Here is a 19,494-nt window from a genome sequence, read left to right as displayed (position 1 = left end):
AAAACTCACCCCAGGAATTGTGGATTTCAAAGAACACACGTATTCACACATCTCCCTGGGAACTGCATTCCCCTGTCTGAAACAACAGCCCTCTTCATGTATGGTAGATCCATTTATCCTGCTCCCCGCTTCATACAAACACACATGCCTTATGGAGCGTATGAGGATATGCATTGGGAAAACACACTATGCATATATATATGTGGTATGTATATATGTATTTTTGAACAATCCACTGTCATGGTGCTCATCTGATTTCCAAGTTTCCTCTTGCTGCCCCCACCTCCCTTGCCGTATTTTGGAGAATCTCACTGAGCAGCTACAACCCACCGCACCAGCATTTGGGGACAGGCCCTGTGGGGGCGTCGAGTGCATCTGCCACAGGGGCTATTGGGCTTTGCACCCTCTCCGTGGTGACACCTGGGACTGACACAAATGGGTGTGGAAAACTTGCATCTTCCCCAAAGACACATGTGTGTCTCTGCAGAGACCACGCTGGGCATGGAGTAGTCCCTCCCTCCAGCTCTAGTTCTCTCCTGGTTTTACTGCTTAAACTGTGAACGTGGTTTCCCTCATCTCAGCCCAGGGCAGGAGAGCTGCAGATGCTCCAAGGTGTGAGAAAGAGGACTTACCTGCATCCTCCTCGTGTTCCTCTGAGCCTACTGGGATGCCACAGCCCCAGGGCCCCGCGCTGACATGCAGCACCGGGCACAGGGAGCATGGCACCTCTCGAGACCTCTTCTCAGCTCAGCCTGGGAACGGCAAAATTATTTTCTCAACTTGGCTCTGGTTTTCCAAGAACATACAGGCTGGAGAAGGCTGAACATGTTCCTCAGCAACTCCAGCCTTGCCATACGGAGCTGGCACCTGGACTGTGCAGCTGTCGCACACAAAACCCACCTCCCCTGGAGAGCCCAGCATGGGCATCCCCGGCTGCACAGCCAACAGGGACTTCATTACCAGAAAGGATGAAGAGGAAATTAAAGAGCCTCCATCTTAACAGCTCTGGCACTTTATAGCAGAGGACCATATTTTTCTAGCAGCTCAACATTGCAGCTCACCGACCCTTCCCACACCAGCCAGCCTTCAGCTCCCACCTCGTGCCCATCACCCTCACCTGGACATCCCTGCTCTTCTGCACCCCAATCCTCCCCCTGCTCTGACCAGCTCAAAGCAGCACCAGCTCCCAGCAGAGGTGCATCCAGCTGCGTTTTCTGCCTTGTTTCCTCCCAGAAAAACTGGATGATCTCCCTGAAGCAGATGCTTCCAGGCCGGGGGGAACCACAGGGATCGCTGAGCCCAGTTGGCTGCATCGTGTTACCCTGATGTGGTAAAAACTCCTTCTATTGCCAGAGGAGTGTGGGCCACCAGCCGTAGGAGTAGAGAGAGCTGTAGGAGGGAGAAGGGACCTGAGGTCCCACCGCTCACTGAGTCCCACCAGATGCTCACAGCACCAGGATCCGCTTGCTGCTCTGGGCTTCGCTGCTTTGGAGCTATGCTGCAGCTGCTGAGACACTTCTCCAGCAGAAGAGCAACCTCCGGCTGCCTTCAGGCACCCTGCAAAACCTGCTCTTAGACAAAAAAGAAGCTATTTTGTTTCCCCCAGCCCATGGAAGGGGTCTCAAGTCAGCCCTTGGTACTTTGCAATGGAGCATCCTGCCCACCTCTCCCCATCTTCTCACAACAGGGAGAAAAAGGGCTGCAACAGCCAAAGAGAAAATTAAGCCAAGGGCCGGACTCAGCCCTTCCCAGGCCTGGGTTAGAGAGCAGCTGAACAGCACCAGTTTCTTCCAATCCAGAGGGAGCTGGGACTGGCCAAAAACTAAACTGGGACAAGGAAGAAGTCTGATCTTCCAGAAAATGGTGCTATGTTTGAACTATTCCTGACTAGTCACTTGAAGCTATGGACAGCTTGTATTACAGTTCTCAGCTATTCATGTTTAAAAAGTGAAATGAACTTTGTACAAAATAGGGCATTTTTTTAAAATTTTGGCTTGCAGAGAGGGAAGGAGATGGTGCCCGTGTAGTTGTCCTTGCATGGGCAGCTTTCCGAGGCAGTTGCTAACTGATCTTGGTAAAAAGGCTGTGTTTTATTGTTTTTAAAACCTTGTACATTTGTTCAGATTTTAAAAGCTGAAAAAGTGTTTGTACTGGAAAGGAAAAAAAAAAATAAAGTATTTCTTGCTGAGGTTTCCAGGATCAAAATGATTTGTGTGGCTTTCAGAAATGCGGAGTTAAAGCCTGAAGGCAGGCAGACTAGGAGGTGATTTACACTCACACACAGGGGTCAGGGAAGGAGAGGTTGATGCCAGGCTGCAAGAAGGAACCCAGCAGTGCTCCTGCCTGTTTTGTTTTATGTACTTACTCGGCTGAGAGCTCCCAGAGCAGGAGCACCAGGCTGAACACACAGCAGTGCTGGCCCCCTGGTTTCAGAGAAGTCTCCCACACAGCATGAAGACAGGCTGGTTGAGTCCAAGCCCAACCCTGCTTTAGGACAGCTGAGCTTTACTGGGATGCTCCAATACCGGGGCACAGGAGTCACCTCCTGCCCTGGCACAAGATTGTGGGAGGTTCCTGGCACAGGAGAGATTCACCCCAATGCGCACACAATGCTTCCTGTATTAGATCAATTTTGCAACGTTACGTGAAGGCAGTAGACAAAACTTTAAAAAAAAAAATTAAAAAGTCCTTTTCTAGTGCAGCTGCTCCACTATTTATTAATTATTGCTGTTAATGAATAGTAGTGAAGAAAACTCAAAACCCCAAACAGCTTCCATCCACCTTAATGAGTTGTTAAACCATGGGACAGCTTCACTCCATCTACTACCAAACCAGAGGTAGCTGGACTGTCTAGGAACACTGGTCATACTGGACGTAGGAATAGCTATGCCAGAGGCTCGTCAATAAATAAGACAGTGACCCACTCCCACCTTTAAAGAAGAGCCAGGCTTTAAAGGTGTTAAGAGCACTAAGAAAAGACCCATTTCATAGTAATTTCCATTTAGTAAACAGAGTTTTTGCAGAGCCAGAGCCCCCTCTTATCCTCCTTTGGCTTCCAGAGAAGAGGTGTTCCTAGTACAGAACATGGACCATATTAGAAGTGCAAAATGCCTGAGCAGCAACCAGGGAAGAGGAGATGCATCTGGAGCATCCAGTCCTGGCAGAGGATGTACAGGAGAGCCCTGGGACAGGCCTCCACAGGTAACGGGGTCAGGAGAAGGCACCCAAGTCAACCGCAGGCAGCGGAGGTCTCCAGTAGGCAAAGTGGCTGTACTCTGGACACACCAGAGCAACGCTCCCGCTCTGCCCCAGGGGAGGGAAGATCAGCTCCACCAGCTCCGACAGCCGCTCGTACCTGCGGGGGGAAGAAAGAAGTTGCAGTGGGGTCATGGGGGGTTGGTTTGCTTTTCTACCCCATTAAATGCTTCTCTGGGTTAAAGCCAGGTTAACCCAGAGGTGCCAAGGAACAAGCAGGTCATTTACGTAGACTTGTGGTTCTTTGTCAGCTCCTGGATCAGCTCTCCTCTGGGGTTGACTGTGAATATGCGGCTCTCCGGCAGGCCCACTTGCTTGTAAGCATAGACGTCCTGTCCAAGGAAGGGCAGCAAGGGTGAGAGCTGTGGGAAGGCAACACCACCCCGCAGCCCCAACCCTCCCTCCTCCCCAGGAGACCCACTCACGCTGGCTCTGTTCCCAAAGGCTGCGTAGAAGGGCAGCTTCGTGGCAAACAGGTTTTGGATGTCCATCAAGCAGGCGATCTTGAACACCTCTGGCTTCTTCTCAATCACCTCCCTGCAGCACAAGACATGCACAGAGCAGAAGTCAGAGGCATTGGCTGGCCAGCACTACCTTCGGAAGTGATTTGAAGGACAAAAATTATTTTGTGCATTGCAGGAGCTTCCCCACAAAGCCCCAGGGAGGGCAGGCAGTTCCCCTGTTGCCTCCCATGAAAGACAACCTGCACCAAGGAGGCCAGAAGCAGTTTAAGGCTGTGACATCCCTCAGCATCAAGCTGGGAAGGGGGTGGTGTCCCCAGGGACACAGGAGGTGCAGGGCTGGGGAGGAAGAGAGAACATGGTACCTGTGGAAGGCAGAGAAGAGGCTGCTGGGGGCAAGCAGGATGGGGCCCTTGGGGAGGGCACAGCCTTGCTCATTGACCCATTTGAGGTAGCCCTTGGTGATGTGTGCCATGCCGATGGCTCTGGCCGAGCAGTAGAGGAACTTGTAGCCGTTCCTAGAGAGATAACAGGGAGCTTTGAGCTGTGCTCTGCACAAAGCATCCTCCTGCTCCTCCAAAGAGAAGGAGGCTTAATATTTGGCCTAAGCCCAAACCCGTGCACCCTTTCAGCAAGCAGGGTAGCTTCACAAATAACACGACGAAACAGATCCCCACCCACCTTGCTGCTGGGGTGCAGCACTAGAGGGGGACCCCGTACCACCCTCCAGGTCCTTCCCAGCAGCCAGACTCTCATCTGTAAAGTGCCCTTTGCTGCTTAGTCCCCACGCACCCCTACAAGACCCCCAGGCCAGCACCTTTCTCATCCCCTTTCAGGCTGCATGTGGCTGGACACAGCCCCCCGGCGGCCAGCACGGTGGGATGGGCAGCTCGGGGACGATGCTCCTGCGGGCTGGGAGGTGACAGGAGGCAGCCGGGGTGTCAGCGCGGACAGTCCCAACCCCACAGGCCCCCGAGCAGCAGGAGCCCCGCGGCCCCCCCGGCGCCAGGACGAGCCATCCGCGGGCCCACAGTGCCTCTTAGTGGCCGCAGGTGCCGGGAGCTGAAGGTCGGGCTCCTCGGGGACCCGCCGCCAGCCTCCATCGGGTGCGGGGACAGCATGGCACCTGGGGGTGGGTCGGTCCCCTGGGGGCAGGGGGACACCCAAATGCTGGGCGGACCCCCGTGCCACTGCTGCACAGCGACCCGAGGGCAGCCAGCTGTGCCTCTGGCCTCTCAGGTGTGATCTTGTGCCATCTCGTCTCCTTCAGCGCCCAGCTACATCTCCCCAGCAAGGCCTCCACCAACACACCCGTCTCCCAGGGAAGGCAACACAAACATCTGCTCCCAGGGGAGACTTCCTGCTTTCACCCCCCAAAAATCAGCCAGACAGCACAGCAAGCATCAGCCATCACTGACAGCAGAAAATGAGGCTGTTTTGGCCAGCATGGGTGAGTAAGGACCCCCGACCCTGGCCCCTGCTCAGCCTCTCCTCCATCATCCTCCCAGTTCCCCTATACCTACAGGTGGATTTTGTGGAAGAGCTTAGCAATCCCATGATGAGTCCAGTCTTTTCCCAGATGTGGCAAGATGTGCCCAAGAGCATCTGACCTAGAAGGAAAGGAGACCAAGTTAGGATGATCCAGCCTGGTGGTGATCAGGAGGGCAATGGGGTTTGTGGTCCCTCCTGGCTGCTTACACAAGCCTTTAAAAGACACTTTCCCCTAACAGGGGGGGTAAGGGGTGTGGGGTGGGAAAAAGGCCCTTTACTTGGTGATGGTGCCATCGATGTCTGAGATCACCACCTTGTCATCCCAGTTCCACAGGTAGATAGTGGCCTTACAGCGACACGTGCCCTGGTACTGAGTTGTCACGCTGAATGCCACCTCGTTGGGGCCATCCTGCAGATTCAGCCTTCCCTGGGGCAGAGAGGGAACACAAGTGGTTACACACCAGCTTCACGCCACTCCAAGGCTTGCCAGAGCCCAGACTGCCACCTGGCCAGGCCAGAGACCCCAAGCCTCTACAGGGTGGCCACCCAGGACAAAATACTCAGATGCCCTAAAAAAAACATAAGGTCAGGAGTGGTGACATCTCTGTTTAAGGGTTGTCTCACCCCTGCATGCACAAATAGGCAGTGAAGGAGGAGGAGTAAAGGGCATACAATTTGTTCGGAGGAGAGCCGCAAGGATTTCTTGTAAGTTGGCAGAGATTTCTGTGCAGGGGTGTCCACTGCTAACATGTCCCCACGGTGCAGGGGCTCATCATCACTGGATGATGCCCCCTCCTGCCTACACAAGGAATGGAAGAGCAGATTAGCTTTATTCTGCAGACTATGGTTTTCCCCATGAGCACCAGGGATAACTGGAAGGGACCCAGGACAACCAACCCACCAGAAAACAGTCATGGAGGAGCTTGGCTGGGGTCAGCAAGAGCCTTAACAGAACTTTCTGCTGTCATATTTAGGTAGACTTGGGAATAACTGGACATTTAGGAGGAGGAGAGATCAAGAACACACACAGACTCCTTAAGGCAGCCTGGGAGGGAGGCACTCACCCCTGCTGAGCAGAGCTGGGCTGCAGCATTTCCACGTTGGCTTTCCCTGGCCTCGGCTGCTGCGGGCAGAGAGTGAGGCCATCAGTACCTTGGTGCCAAGAGCAGGAGCTGCTTGGATTCCCTGCCACCCAAAGCAGCCATACCAGAAGAGAGGTGGCAATGCGCCCCCCACCTTCATGAGGACATTGCCCCATGGAAGAAGAACCACAACCTGGTGCCATGGAGACCAGCAAGGACACGTGGTACCTGAGTGATGGCATGAGGGGCACTTGGCGAGAAGCATCACCATTACAAAATCCACATCACTGCATTGCCAGGCATTGTTCTGCTGCCCAGGCACTAACAGACCTGAGAGGACAGCAGCGACCTTCAGAAGTCACCTTGCCAACAGGTCCCTCTGGCTGCCCTTGTACTCAGGCCATCCTCAGGACCCTGCTGCTCTCCTACCCCCACCCCTGCCAGCCACCAGAATGACTCCTGTGCCCTGGGGACATGGTTGTCACAGTCACCACTGCAAACACCTCCTCTGCTTGGAATTCTTTCCTCCTCCAGGAGAACCACCACCTGCTGCCTTTCTTGGGCATCTTCTCCTTCACCAGCTGGTCGATGGTGCTCTGTGAACATGGCAGAACACAGGATGAAGTCAGTGCTCAGCCCAGGAAGGGGGCTCAGCTGCCAACAGGCTAAGGAGACTCTTGTCCATGCAGGGTTTCCTTTGCAAAATTATCCACAGGATAAGATGTGTGACTCCTGTCACACTGTGAGCTGAGATGGTTTTGGTGTGAAGGGTACAATGACTTGTTCCCCTCATGCAGCTTGAGAAGATCTGGATGCCTTATTCCATACAATCCCAGCCAGGTCTACAGAGCACTGGAGCAGGCTCATGTGGTCCCAAATCCTCCACACTACCAGGGCCCCTGGCTCTGGCCAGCCTTGCAAGGATACAAACATCAGAATAGGAGGTTTTTTTGACAAGAAAAAAAAAAAAAATCTCTGCTCTCCAGGCATCAGTGGTACCCAGGTATCTAAAAACCACCCTGAGGTACCTCGGGGAGAAAGGACAGACCTCAGGGTTTGTGGGCTGGAGTGATGTTCAGCTCTGCCCCATACTGCCCACAAAGCCCCAGATGGGCAGCTTGGCCTCTTGCAGCCCCACTGCATTCTTCAAGCCCTGCTGAGAAGCATGGCCCGTAAATGAGTTGTGCCACTCACCTCAGGAATATTCCTCTGGAAAGCCTGCAGGGACAGGACCATGGGAGCAGCCACTGCCCAGTTGTAATACCTGGAAGAAGCAAGAGGGATGGGAACATCACTGCCCCTGGAGCGTGGGGTGTTTCCAGATTGCCATCCTGCAGCGTGGCCAGAAGGTCCCCTCCTACAATATATAATCATTTTCTGGGAAGGAGTCACACTCTTACAGGAGTGTTTCTGCACGGACAAAGGGGCCACAGTGGTCATCTTGGGATGAAGCAGCAAGAAGAACAGGCCACTCACTTCTTGTTGATCAGTATCACCAGGTTTGGGTCATAGATGAGTCCTGGATTCTCAGCAAACTGCTGGTAGGAGATCATGTGCTCTATGAACTTCTCTGGTGGGACAAAAGTTGTGTCATGCCACTGGTATACATAACGGGTTTCAGGACAACATATTCCCCCTCCCCTCCAACCTACCACGACAGATCTGTCTGCTGCCCCCCAGGCCTCCACACAGCGACAGGGCAATTGTGGGCATCAAATCAGAGTCAGAGTCCATGGGGCTCTCGGCAGGCAAATCGGGTGGCAGCTGGACACACAGAGGGTTGCTGGGGTCTGCCACAGGCTTTGAACTCTGCTCTTTGTCACTACCAGCAAGAGAAGAAACAGGGGTGACATCAGGCAATGGCTTTAGACGTACCTCCATGCTTTGCTGTAAGGGAATTGCTCAAGGTCTGAGCTTGGCCAGCTGGGGCAACCCATACCTCCTGGGGAAATAGAGCGCCACCTGCTCCTCAGCCATGTTGGAAAGGTCTTCCAGATAAACGTCACTGGGACCCAGGTGAGGACTTCTTTTGATGGATCCTCAATGTACAGACAGAAGGAAGAGAGCTTAGCTGAATCCCCTTCCCAACCATCTCAGCATCTAGTGAGAAAGCTAGCAGCATTTTCCTCTATCATATTCATATCTCATATAAAGAGGACATCTCTTTTCCTACTTGAAAAGCTGCCTTAAATCAACAGCAGCAAAAGTACCTTGACATACTTGCACTGGCATGAGATCACGTGCCAAGAGGACACAGAGGACAGGCCAAAGTCCTGCCTATGTGTCTCTATGACAATCTGAAGGTGCCATTTGAAGTTCACACCATCCAAGATAACACATTGTGATCTCCCTTGTTGTATAACGAGGAATCCCAAATGTCCCTTTCTCAGGGAGACAGTTTTGTTCTGAATTTATGCTGGCTGGAAAAGTGAGGTTGGTTAGGACAGGTAACCACATAAGACTCCTCAAATACACTGTCAAGGGAGACATACGCATGCTTCGCTCTGGGTGATTTTCTGCCTGATTTGGTGTGCTCAGGATGAAGACACAAGTCAGGCCAGGTGCTGTCAGACACTTCAAGTTAAGATACCGTATACACTGCTGAGAAATCTTCTAAGCATGCAAAACCAGAGACATCCAAGGATGGAGCTCAGGAAACATAAGGCAAGAAAGCCCTTCCTGGTGAGATGGGTGGTCACTGGAAGGAGGAAACCTGAGGAATGTTTCTTCAAAGCAAAGGAGCCGGCAGCAGATGGATAAGGCAAACCAAACACATCGCACCTTGAATACCCAGGGCAATCATGAAGGAGTCACACTGAATGAACAACCCAGTCCCTCATCCAAGTTGGAGGCATCTCTGGGCTCAAACACTGCTTCCAGCAGCACCAGTCACCCGCTCACCTTGTCTCCTCTGGATTTCCAGCTGGGGCTCAGGGTCCTCTGAGTCCACCTGCCTCAGAGCAGCAGCTCCCTCAAAGGGCTCCACATCTGGCTGAACCTCTGGCATAACACTTCCACCTCCCTCCTGTTTCTCTTGTGGGGCTGAGGAGGCCTCCAATGAGCTCTCTGCCCCCACAGTGGGGATGTCCTTCAGCCTGGGGAGGTCATTCCCATGCTGGGTTGCAGGTGTTGGCTCAACAACAGATACAGCTGAGGAACAAGGTACACCCTGAGGTCCTGCTGGGCTTGGACCTCCTCCCAGACCTTCAGAGGCAGCAACAAGGTGGGTTGCCTCATCCACTGGGACCAGCGTCGCAGAGACAGTGGTTGCTGCAGTACCAATGGTCTTTGTGGACTTGGCTGGTTCAATTCGTTCCAATTTATTCACCTCAAAGAAAGCAGAAGAACAGGTTTGAGGTTGAGAAGGTGCCCAAAGCATCAGGTAGAAGAGGACAACTCCTCTAAAGCTGTCTGGCCAGAGCTGCCTCCACATTCTACAGGCCTTTCGGACACCCCCCTTCCACCAGCTGCTAGAGAAGAGCAAGAGCAGGGACTCACCTGAGGAAGCCTTCCCCAGGTCCACTGCATGTGGGATTCAGCCCCTAGAGCAAAACTCTCCTGTGGTCTGATCTCCAGCTCAGAGTCACTTTTGGGAGAAGATGGATGGCTCAGGGTGGGGCTACAAGAAGAAAAAGCAATGTGGGACACTTCATCTACCCTACAGCCCCATGCTTTCCCATGACTGCATGGACATTTAGGGCCAAGAACCCTGGAAGACTGCTTTGCCACGGAGTCAGTTCTACTCCATAAGACTATGACAAATGAGCAAGACCTATGAGAAGCTGAGGCCCAAGGAAGCAAAGCGCTGTGCCACCAGTTGTCCAGAAGCAGCTCAGAAGCAGAGGCAGGAGAGCCCTGTAGACACAGGCTTCTTATGTCTGTGACCATAGCCACAAGTGTCCCTTACGGGCTCCAAGCTTTCCTCCAGCCACACCATATCAAGCCAGGAAAAATCCTTCTCTCCTGACACCACCAAGTCCCTTTACCTTCCCAGCCACAAGGCACATCCCCTGCTCTCAAAGCCGAGCAGATCACCTCAGCTCTGCGCATTACCTGTCCATGGAGGCCAGCTCCCCATCAGAGTAAGGGTGCATCTCCGGGGACTGCAACAACCTGGTTTCTTCTTTGGGTAGATCAGTAAAGGAGAAATACACTGAATCCCTGCAGCAGAGAAAAGAGGTCAGTTCTGTTGCTCTCAGGCACCAGCCTTCTCTCCTGGAAAGCCAGCAATACCCAACTTCACCATTTCCACTGGCTTTCTACTCCCCAGGAGGTTGGGGTCCAACTTGGAAACACTTATCCCGTGATTCAGTACTGCTGGGCATCACCTACAGGCTTGACACACTGCATCCCTCTGCCCAGAGCAAGCAGCTCACCTGTGGGCTGGCAGCTTGCACGGCCCCTTCACAAACATCTCGCTTTTGCACTCCTCACAGCCTCCTAACTCTGAGTCCAAAAGCTCCTTCTTCTTGGGCTTCCTCCTGCGTCGCCTCTTCTTGCGCAGGGTCCCTTCAGCACTGGTGGTCTCCTGCGCGTGAGAGGGCTGAGCAGCATCCTCCAGGCTTTCCTCCATGGGGATGGGGGACGTACAGAGACGGGAGGGGATGCTGCCCTGCAACAGGGATGGGAAGAGCCCATCGGCTCCAGCACCATCCTTTCCTGGCAGCTCATGGCTCTTGCCTATGTAACATTCACCAACACCACCACTGAGCTCTCAGCTTGAGGTTGGTTTCGTGGCTAGACCCAAAAGGAAAGGTTTTGTACATACAACATGTGAATAAAAAAAAAAAAAAGGCAGAGCTGCCCAGCCACAAGCTAAAGACATCTTTAACGTGGGCAAGGAGAGGCAGGCAGGAGATGGCACCACAAGACTGTAATTACAAAGGCAGCAAATGGGATTCAGCTTTAGACCCTGCTCTCAAACCCAGCTCAAGTTAGCAGTGACCACAAGTCAGCCTGGGAGAGAGCTGCCAAGACTGCTGGAAGCCACAACCAGTCTCATCCTGCTTCCCAGTGGAGCAGGCAGCCTTCCCCAGCACCTGACTCTCTCCCATCCCTGTCACAATATCCCCCAAGAGGCCAAGCTCTGAGATATCCGCTTGACTGGCCAGGACCCATGCCCATTGATGAAGGCCAGCCTGGAATGCAGGTATTTGATCTAATGCTCCCTCACGGTGCTCCAGTGCTCAGATCCTCCACACTGGTTGCAAGGTACTTCAAGTAGGAACCTTTCTGGACACACAAAACATGAGAGGGGATAATGGAGTCAACCTGGGGAAGAAGGGCAGTCCAAACCTGGTCCTTCCACCTCAAGCCTGCACTTGCAGGTGGTCACAGCAGGACACAGACCAGCAGCACCTCTTCATCACCAACCTCATTCTCCTCCAACTCCTGGACGAAGAAGGCCTCTCCATTGTCACCCAGCTTCATGTGCAGGTCCACAGGCTCCCCATTGATTTCAATGTCAACCTGGCAAGGGGCAGAAGCAGCCTGTCCATCTGAGCCCACCCACCCATCGGTGCACAGGGAGCGGACAGGCTGGGGTTGCTCGCAGGACCGACGGTCACCCAGCCTTTGAGGTGAGGGACCCCTCCCAATTTTCCCAGGAAGAACAGTCCTCCCTGGAAGAGGATGGGTTCCATTCGGGGGCATCCCCTCCAAAAATTAGCAACCACCTCTTTCAACGGGGCTCCCATTCTCCTCCAACAAAGTTCTTCCATAACCTGTGGGTTCCATCTCCTAGGTCTGGAGACACCAGAGAGGAAGCACAGTCCCAGGTCAGGCATCACTTACCACCTTCTCCTTGGAGCGCAGCACACCCAGCTTCCCAAAGCGCACGTGAAATGGGGAGCACTGGAAGGAGTTATCGGGCTGTCTCACCACAACCACATCGATGCAGCCCGTCAGAGTGGCAGGGTTCAGACCCCGGTATAGCTCCTTCACCGTGACAAAGACAGTCTCAGCAAGCTGCCCCACGTAGTTCATTGTTTGAGACTGCAAGTGAGAGACAGAGGTATACTCAGGTACAGAAAAAGGGCTACAGCAACTAAGTGCAACATGAATTCCATCAAGGAGAACCATTTCATAGCTGCAAACACAGCCCCATCAGGAGGACAGGTAAACCTCTAGGGAAACTGAGGCAAATGCATGAAGGGCCTTGATGGAGATCAGCCAGGGCCTCTGTGAGCACCAGAGAACAGGACAGAAGACGGGGCACCAGTTATTGCATCCAGCTTGAAGGAGAGGAATCTTTGCAATTAGGATGCACCATCACATTTGCCCCATGGGAGAACAAATGCCCCCCCCCCCGCCAGCTGTCTCCTGGTCAATGCACTGAAACCCCTGGAGTGTTTCTCACAGATCTGCGTTGGGGTGTTGGTCCCAGCTCCTGGGCCAGAGGATTTCCTTGCTCCATTTGCTCAGCACTTGGCATCAGCAGGACAGTGGCTTGGTGTCCATGCATCACAGCAGAGACCAAGCACAGCTTCCTGAGCTGCCAGCCCCACACCCTCCCTCGCCCCAAGAAGAGGATGGGGACAGAGTGACCACTTAAGAAGGACCACAGATGAACTAAAGGAAACCTCTTGTGCCAGCAGCACGATCAGCTGATGGCACGGTGTCCCCGGGGGCTCTCAGCACAGCCCCCAGCACACACCCGGCCCAAGGGGAGACTGGTGAGGGTTGATTCTTTACCCAAAAGGAGGAGGGCAAGCAGGTGCCACCCGACGAGCCCTCCGCCCCTGCAGCCACCCAGCATCCCTGATCTGTTTTGCACAAGCTCAGCACCGTCCCATTCCCAGCCAGCCTTCCAGGAAGCTAGCCTGCGTGGGGACACCACTCCATGTCCTGTCCCCCACACCTCTCTGTGATGGCCAGGAATAAACCCAAAGCCTCCTCCGGGGGAGGTTGCAGGGAAACCCTAGCTGGTTCTCGAAGCTTCAGTGCCTCCATCAGCTCTGCTGAGTCACGGGGCCAGCCACCAACCTGCTGAGCCCAGCTTTCCCGGGCATGGCTGTCGGGTGGGCAGCCCTCCAGCTGCCTTCCCTGCCGTGCCACAGAGCCCAGCAGCAAGCAGGAGAGAGCAACTCACTGTGGGGGGCGGGATTTTTGGAGAGAAGGAACAATCAGGCTGCTCCTGATGCTCCCAGGGTAGCACTTATGGGCTCCTGGCTGGGACATATATCAGGCAGACCTAAAGAGTGCATAGGGGAAATCCTGGGCATAGAAACCTGCACAGCCCATGGTGTTCAGAAAGAGTCCCCAGGCACAGCCCCACGCTGAGCGGCACCTTCACAGTAAGCACATGGTGCAAGGACTTAACACAGCACTGCAGCCACACAAAACACGCTGCTGAGCATCTCCTGCCAGGGCCACATCCCCTCTGCAGAGCCAGCATCCCCCCCAGGGGACATCATGCCCCCTTGCCTCAATGCACAGTCGCTGCTTTCCCAGGCATCTGCCTGGGACATGCTCAGCCCCAGAGCTCAGGGCAGAGAACGGCTCTGGTTCGGGTCTCAGCTCACCAAGTTTAACTGTGAGCTTCACCCAGGAAAGCTGGAGACAGGCAGGGAACAGAGAAGAGACTCAGACTTCTTGCAGACCTCAACCCCTCCATGGATGGAGCAGGTTTGTTAGGGAGGTGAAGAATAAGTCGCGCTCTGGAAAGACATTAATAAGTGGTCAGGGCAAGAGAAAGGGTTTTCAAAGCCAGCCCAGGGACACCAAGCCACATTCAACAAACAGCACACCCTTCCCACCCTACACATCCACACTGCAAACTGCCCAAGACCTTCCCCATTACCTAGGCAGCTACTGGACCTCAGCAACTCCTCAACTTTGGTGCAACCAGCCCAGAAGCCCCAGGAGCTGCTCTCTGCCAGCAGGAACACTCACCTCAGCTCCTCCTCTCCCCACCACTTCCTTCCTCTCACCTGAGCAAGGGGAGGGCCCTGTCTCCCAAACAGCACCCAGTCTCTCACACTGTGCCTTCTTGCTGAGCCTATGAGAGCTCCTGGGAGGCCAGAGGGTGGATCTGGGGAGGCAGCTTACACCTGCATGGAGCAGCTGTGTCTCATTGCAACCAGCTCCTTTGCTCCAGCAGCTCCAGGCACAGCTGCCAACCGCCTTGCACTGACGCAGACCCTTCCTCCCTCCTTCTCCAACCCAGCAACCCGCAAGACCCCTGCAGCCCGACCCACTAGGCTGGAGTTGTCCAGCTGGGAAGGTGATTCCCCAGCACCCTCTGCTAAGTTTTGGAGTGATGTGGCTGCAGCTCCTGGTCTGCACAAGAGTTGGTGGCACTTTAGGGACAAAGGTTCTTCTGCTGGTATGTGCACAGGGCTCTTCCACCCCACACTTGTTGCTTTGTGAGAGCAGAGAAGTGTCAAAGCTGGAAGATGGCTGCTTAGGATATTTTTAGTCCCTGAGAAGGGTCTAAACCACCCAGGTTAGTCACAGCTGATGGGCTGACTGGCAGAAATGCCACAGCTCATTCCCAGGCAAGCCCCATTACCTCCCTCTGCCTCAGTTTCCTCAGCTGTGCCACACTGGTAAGGTTGATGGCAGTGGGAGGTGCGGAACCCCCCCCATGCCCCTACAGTGCTGAGCACAGCCCAGACACGAGGTCCCAGACCCAATATGGGAACTCTCCTAAAGGCTGTGACAAACCAGCTGAGGAAGAATGCCTGTTTTCCAGCAGCTTAATATTTCTGAGAGCTCTACCCCTGGGTGAAATTGGACTGGAAGCAGCTGTTGTGGGTGGCCAGGCACAGCTGTGGTCCCCAAGGAAGGTGGGCTGGCACTGGGCAGCACCAGCACTCAAGGGGGGCTCACGGGCAGCCCGGGGTGGGCAGCTGCCACCAAACCCCACAGCCAGGTCACCAGGCACTCACCCAGCGGGGAAGGAGCCTGCTGTAACCTCAGTATAGACACCTCGGGATGTGACATGTCAGGTGTCTCGTCCTTGTCATGGCATCTTAGACTAGTGCTCAGTGGTGCCACTGCAGTGGGTCTCACCCAGGGCAGTGGTTTGCACCCTGCAAACCCCAAGGCTGGAACACAAAAGCAAGGACAAATCTCGGCTGCAGGTGCCTGGTACCTGGTCAAAAATGGACATTTCAGCAGAGGACATCATTTCTTCCTTAGCCAGCTGAGTGCACCCTCAGGTGAGCACAGAGAAGGCAAAGCCAGCACAAGTTCAGCCTTGCAGTGGCTCCAAGCCCACACCCTCTGGGCACAGGGGTGAGCACTTCGCACTCAGGTACCCTGCAAGTAGCTCCCCCATCACACACCTCTAGCACTCCTTGCTCAGCTGGTTTTCCCTGCTGGCCCTTACATCCAGCTCCCAACATCCCGGGCTTTGCTCGTCTCCCAGTGCCCCTGCAGCAGATCCCCAGCTGGACCACGGCCACACTCAGTGATGTCTGTACCTTCCTCCGTGCTACCCTGCAATCCAGCCCCACAGCATTTTACTTACCTCTTCTTTCCTTCTTCCTCCTCCAAAAAGCTTAAAGCACTTTTTAATTGCCATGGTAATTTTTTGCAAAGCCATACAATTATTCTTGGTTGCTGCCAGCTGCTTTTTGTACCTCCTCTTGCTTCTCCCCCCCTTTTTTTTTTTTGGAAGGTGGGCCCTGCAGATCCATCACTCCCTGGGCTTGTAACCATGAGCACCCCAATTTCTCTGTGCACCCTCTGTATCCTCCCCCCAGGGCCTGCTCCAACATTAAGAGATTTTTTTTCCTGTTTTGGGAACTCCACAACCCACAGATGTTTGCAATGAGCCTTTGCAAAACAAGATGGCTTTTTTTATTAGTCAACCGAGATGCAATATTTTCAGCTCCCTGCATTCCAATGGAAAAGCAAAGCTCACAGCCGCCTCCATCCTGGCGGCTTTCGTCCTGCATCCCTGCTGCTCCTCCCATCCCAGTTTGCAGCCTTTGCCCCACGTGGGGCAGCAGCACAGCCAGCCACAGGGCACTAGAAGCCGTGATCCCAGTGTTTTCCGTGCCTCTCCAGAAAAACTCCATCCATCCACTTGGCAGCTGGGAGCACCCCAGGCACTCGCTGCTCAAGAGACTCCTAAATTTTCCTCTGTCCCAGAAAAAACAAGTCGTGTCTTCAATCGCAGGGTGGGAGAAGGGACAAGCTGTGTCAAAGACAGGCTTGTTTTTCCCCTTCTTTGTATTTCAACAGCTGCTGCAGATGAGCCAGGCCACAGCCAATTCTTCAGCTGCCTCCAAGGTGGGGGCTGATGGGGGTTTTGCCTCCTTGCTTGGTTATCACGTTATTTCGCTGGGATTTTCCCAGCTGCTTAAACTTGTCTTTGAGCAGCCTGGGAGACCCTCGGGACACCTCTCCTTGGATCCCCCCCTTGCTGCCTGCTTGTTTGTGGGCCTGGAGTGAGGATGGATGACCCAGCTGCAAGACAAACCCGGGAAACCGGCCAACCTGCCTGCCTCCATGCTGGCTGAGACCTGACACAGCTCAGCTCAGAGACGCTGCAGAGGAGCAAGACGTTCTCCAGGACCAGAGGGGAACTGAACTGACAGAAAGGGCCGCGCTTTGCTGTGCAAAGTGAGGCTGGGGCTGGAACGGGGACTACCCTTCCAGCCACAGTGCCCAGCCAGTAGTTAGGGACACCAACACTGTTTGACGGCTGGAAGCCCACCTTGTGAGCCGCTTACTGCAGCATCTAAATTATCTTCCCACCCCTGAGCCAGGGAGCCACATTCTCCTGCTCCCTTTCCCACACTGGAAGGATGCTCTGGGACCCTGTTGCTCTGGGGCATCATCTTGTGATGGCCACTAGCCTGGCCCATTTCTCCCCGGGCCTGCCCAGTACTTTAACTTCAGCAGTGTCCCACTTACACTGGAGTCTCCGAAGATGCTGGCAAAATCCAAGGCTGTGACACAAAAAGCAAAGATGCCCTTTCCTGAACGCAGTGCGCCCCTTGCAGCCACCCAGCAGGATGCTTAAAGCACCAGATGCTGGGTGAGAGATGGCCAGAGCCACTGAGTTTATTGACCTGTGTGCCCCAGATGTGGGGCTGACAGCTGTCAATCAGCCCAGCAAGTCCAAGGTCCCTGTGCCAGGCAGGGACATCTCCCTGCTGCTGGCGGGGCTGGCATCCCCGGCTGACATCCTTCCACTGTGATCCCCCAGGGAATTCCCATCAGAGGTTGGGATGTGAAAGGGCTTTCCCATTACCATGGCCCTTTTTCCCTGCAGAGAGACAGCTTTCCAGCGCAGGGGAGCGCACGGTGAAACCTGGCAGAGCTGCCTGCTCCTCTCAGCTGGCCGGGCAGGGGCTCCCATTTCCTTCCCCAGATCAACAAAGAGCTGCAGAGGCTTGTGAAAGGGGTGATTCAGCAAAAGAGGACAAGAGAGGCAGAAACACCAAGTCAGCACAGCTGGATGGAGTGAAATTCCCATCTCCTGAAAGCCGCGGGGAGCAAGGCTCAGGTGTCCTGCTCCCTCGGGAAGGGGGCCAAGCCCTGGTTCCGAGTGCCAGCCCTGGAGTCAGCAATACAACAGGAAAACAGTGGTGGCGGCTTTCTTTTTCCCTTCCCCTTCCCAGAAAGATCAGGTCAGACTGGCCTGGCATGCAATGGAATGGGTGGGAAAGCCATTTTGCCTGCAGAGGAGGAAATACCACCCTCAGTTGCCAATCACAAGCATTGAAAAAACTGAATTACAGTCACAGGACTGGCCGAAACCCACCCATTCTGGTTCATAAACATGCTCTGCTGATTTGGCTCCTAGTCTCTGACCTGTTAAAAGTTCAAGTTTCTTCCGTAAACACAAAAGGCTCAAGCTTACTTAAAAAGAAAGACCAGAAAACTACAATTCCCACACAGTGATGTGGCTCCGAGAGCCAGGGTTCACAGAGAAATCCATCCGTGCTCTAAAACCAGGAGAGCTGATAGCCCCAAGCACTAAATCGTCCTGAAAAAATGAAGTCTCTGAACTTGCAATGCGCTAAGAGCCCTTAGCCTTTTTGTCCCAGCTGCCAAAAATCCAGACCCACGCTCTAAAGCCAACAGCTTTTGATAAGTGACATCATATTTACATCAATGTAACTGTGAGCAGAGCTCCGAATCCAGGACAAGTGGGATGACGTGCACGTTTAGGCAGCTGGAAAATCTTTCATCTTTTGTCCAAAGCTGGTGTCTTGTTTCGAGACAGACAATGTTTCTAAGCCACACTTTATTTAAAAAATAGCCCGTGCTCTGTTCAATCCCCGACCTGCCCATAGCATGCTGTCACTAAATGCTGCCCAAGCCATTGGGGTGCAGTAGTTTGGTCACCCCAAGAGCAGCTCTCCAGCCTGGGGAGCACAGCTGTGGCCGTGCACCCCACGTGTGACCCACTGCCCCCCTCCCAACCCTGCAGAGCCGGTTCAGCTCCCTGAGCCGGTAGGAGCCACCTTGGCTGTACCAAGGTGCTGAGCTGGAACACCGAAAAGCTGTGACGTGACACGAAGCGGCGGGGGGAGCAAGGCCGTGGTGCGCACAGGACACCCACGGTGCTCGGTGCCCGCTGCACGGCCACGCCACCCTCCCCCGTGTCTGGCTGCACACTCACCGTCATCTTCCCCGTGTTCGGTGCTCAGACCCTGCTCATACCCCGGTGCACGCACCCGGCTGCCCGGTACACCCTCCAGTGCACGCACCTGCTGACCCCCCCGGGGCACGGCCCCGGTGCTCACGGTGTCCCCCCGCCCCGGTGCCTGCACCCATCGCACAGCCCCGATGCGGCCGCCCGGTGCTGAGCTCACCGCCCTGCCCCGCGCATACAGCCGGTGCAGGCGCCCGCCGCCTTTCCCAGTGCCCGGTGCAGGCACTCGCCGCCTCCCCTAGTGACCGGTGCAGACGCTCGCCACCCGCTACAGCCTATGTCCCCAATGCTCGCCGCCTCCCCGGTGCACGCACCCGGTGCAAACGCTCACCGCCCGCCCCGGTGCAGGCGCTACAGCGAACACACAGCCGGTGCCGGGCCGCACCGCCCGCCCCGCGCCCGGACCCGCCGCCGCCGCGCGGTGCCCGGATCCGCTGCCCGGTTCCGCGCGCAAGCGCACGCCCCGCCCCGCCCCGCCCCGCCCCGGTGACGTCACCTCCCCCTCCCGCCCCGGCGATGGAGCCCGGCTAATGCCGGTGTGTGTCGCGCCCGCCCGCCCCGCGCTCCCCCCGCCCCCCGCCGATGC

At 54.9% G+C, this 19,494-nt stretch overlaps 1 protein-coding gene across 8 annotated transcripts; it reads right to left on the bottom strand.

Moving 5' to 3' along the window:
* Positions 1-2,738: 2,738 nt before the first annotated feature.
* Positions 2,739-19,310, bottom strand: LPIN3 (lipin 3). 8 transcript variants are annotated; one of them, XM_065645358.1, is made up of 22 exons: positions 19,223-19,310; positions 13,813-13,947; positions 12,083-12,283; positions 11,663-11,758; positions 10,666-10,901; positions 10,343-10,450; positions 9,788-9,908; positions 9,191-9,617; positions 8,229-8,328; positions 7,942-8,111; positions 7,766-7,859; positions 7,484-7,553; positions 6,793-6,885; positions 6,272-6,330; positions 5,880-6,006; positions 5,486-5,634; positions 5,240-5,326; positions 4,082-4,234; positions 3,681-3,792; positions 3,484-3,587; positions 3,311-3,355; positions 2,739-3,238 (listed from the first exon to the last, which is right to left on the bottom strand). In XM_065645358.1, the coding sequence occupies exons 3-22, from the start codon at positions 12,272-12,274 to the stop codon at positions 3,211-3,213; spliced, it is 2,571 nt and encodes an 856-aa protein (XP_065501430.1). In that variant the 5' UTR covers positions 12,275-12,283; positions 13,813-13,947; positions 19,223-19,310; the 3' UTR covers positions 2,739-3,210. The 8 variants fall into 8 exon arrangements, with proteins under 8 accessions (XP_065501430.1, XP_065501426.1, XP_065501429.1 ...); XM_065645354.1 differs by having other exon boundaries at positions 2,739-3,355; positions 6,781-6,885; XM_065645357.1 differs by having other exon boundaries at positions 2,739-3,355.
* Positions 19,311-19,494: the final 184 nt, after the last annotated feature.

This window comes from Caloenas nicobarica, chromosome 15 (genome assembly GCF_036013445.1).
Source record: "Caloenas nicobarica isolate bCalNic1 chromosome 15, bCalNic1.hap1, whole genome shotgun sequence".
NCBI classification, from domain to species: domain Eukaryota; kingdom Metazoa; phylum Chordata; class Aves; order Columbiformes; family Columbidae; genus Caloenas; species Caloenas nicobarica.
This window is presented reverse-complemented; position numbering and strand designations above follow the sequence as displayed.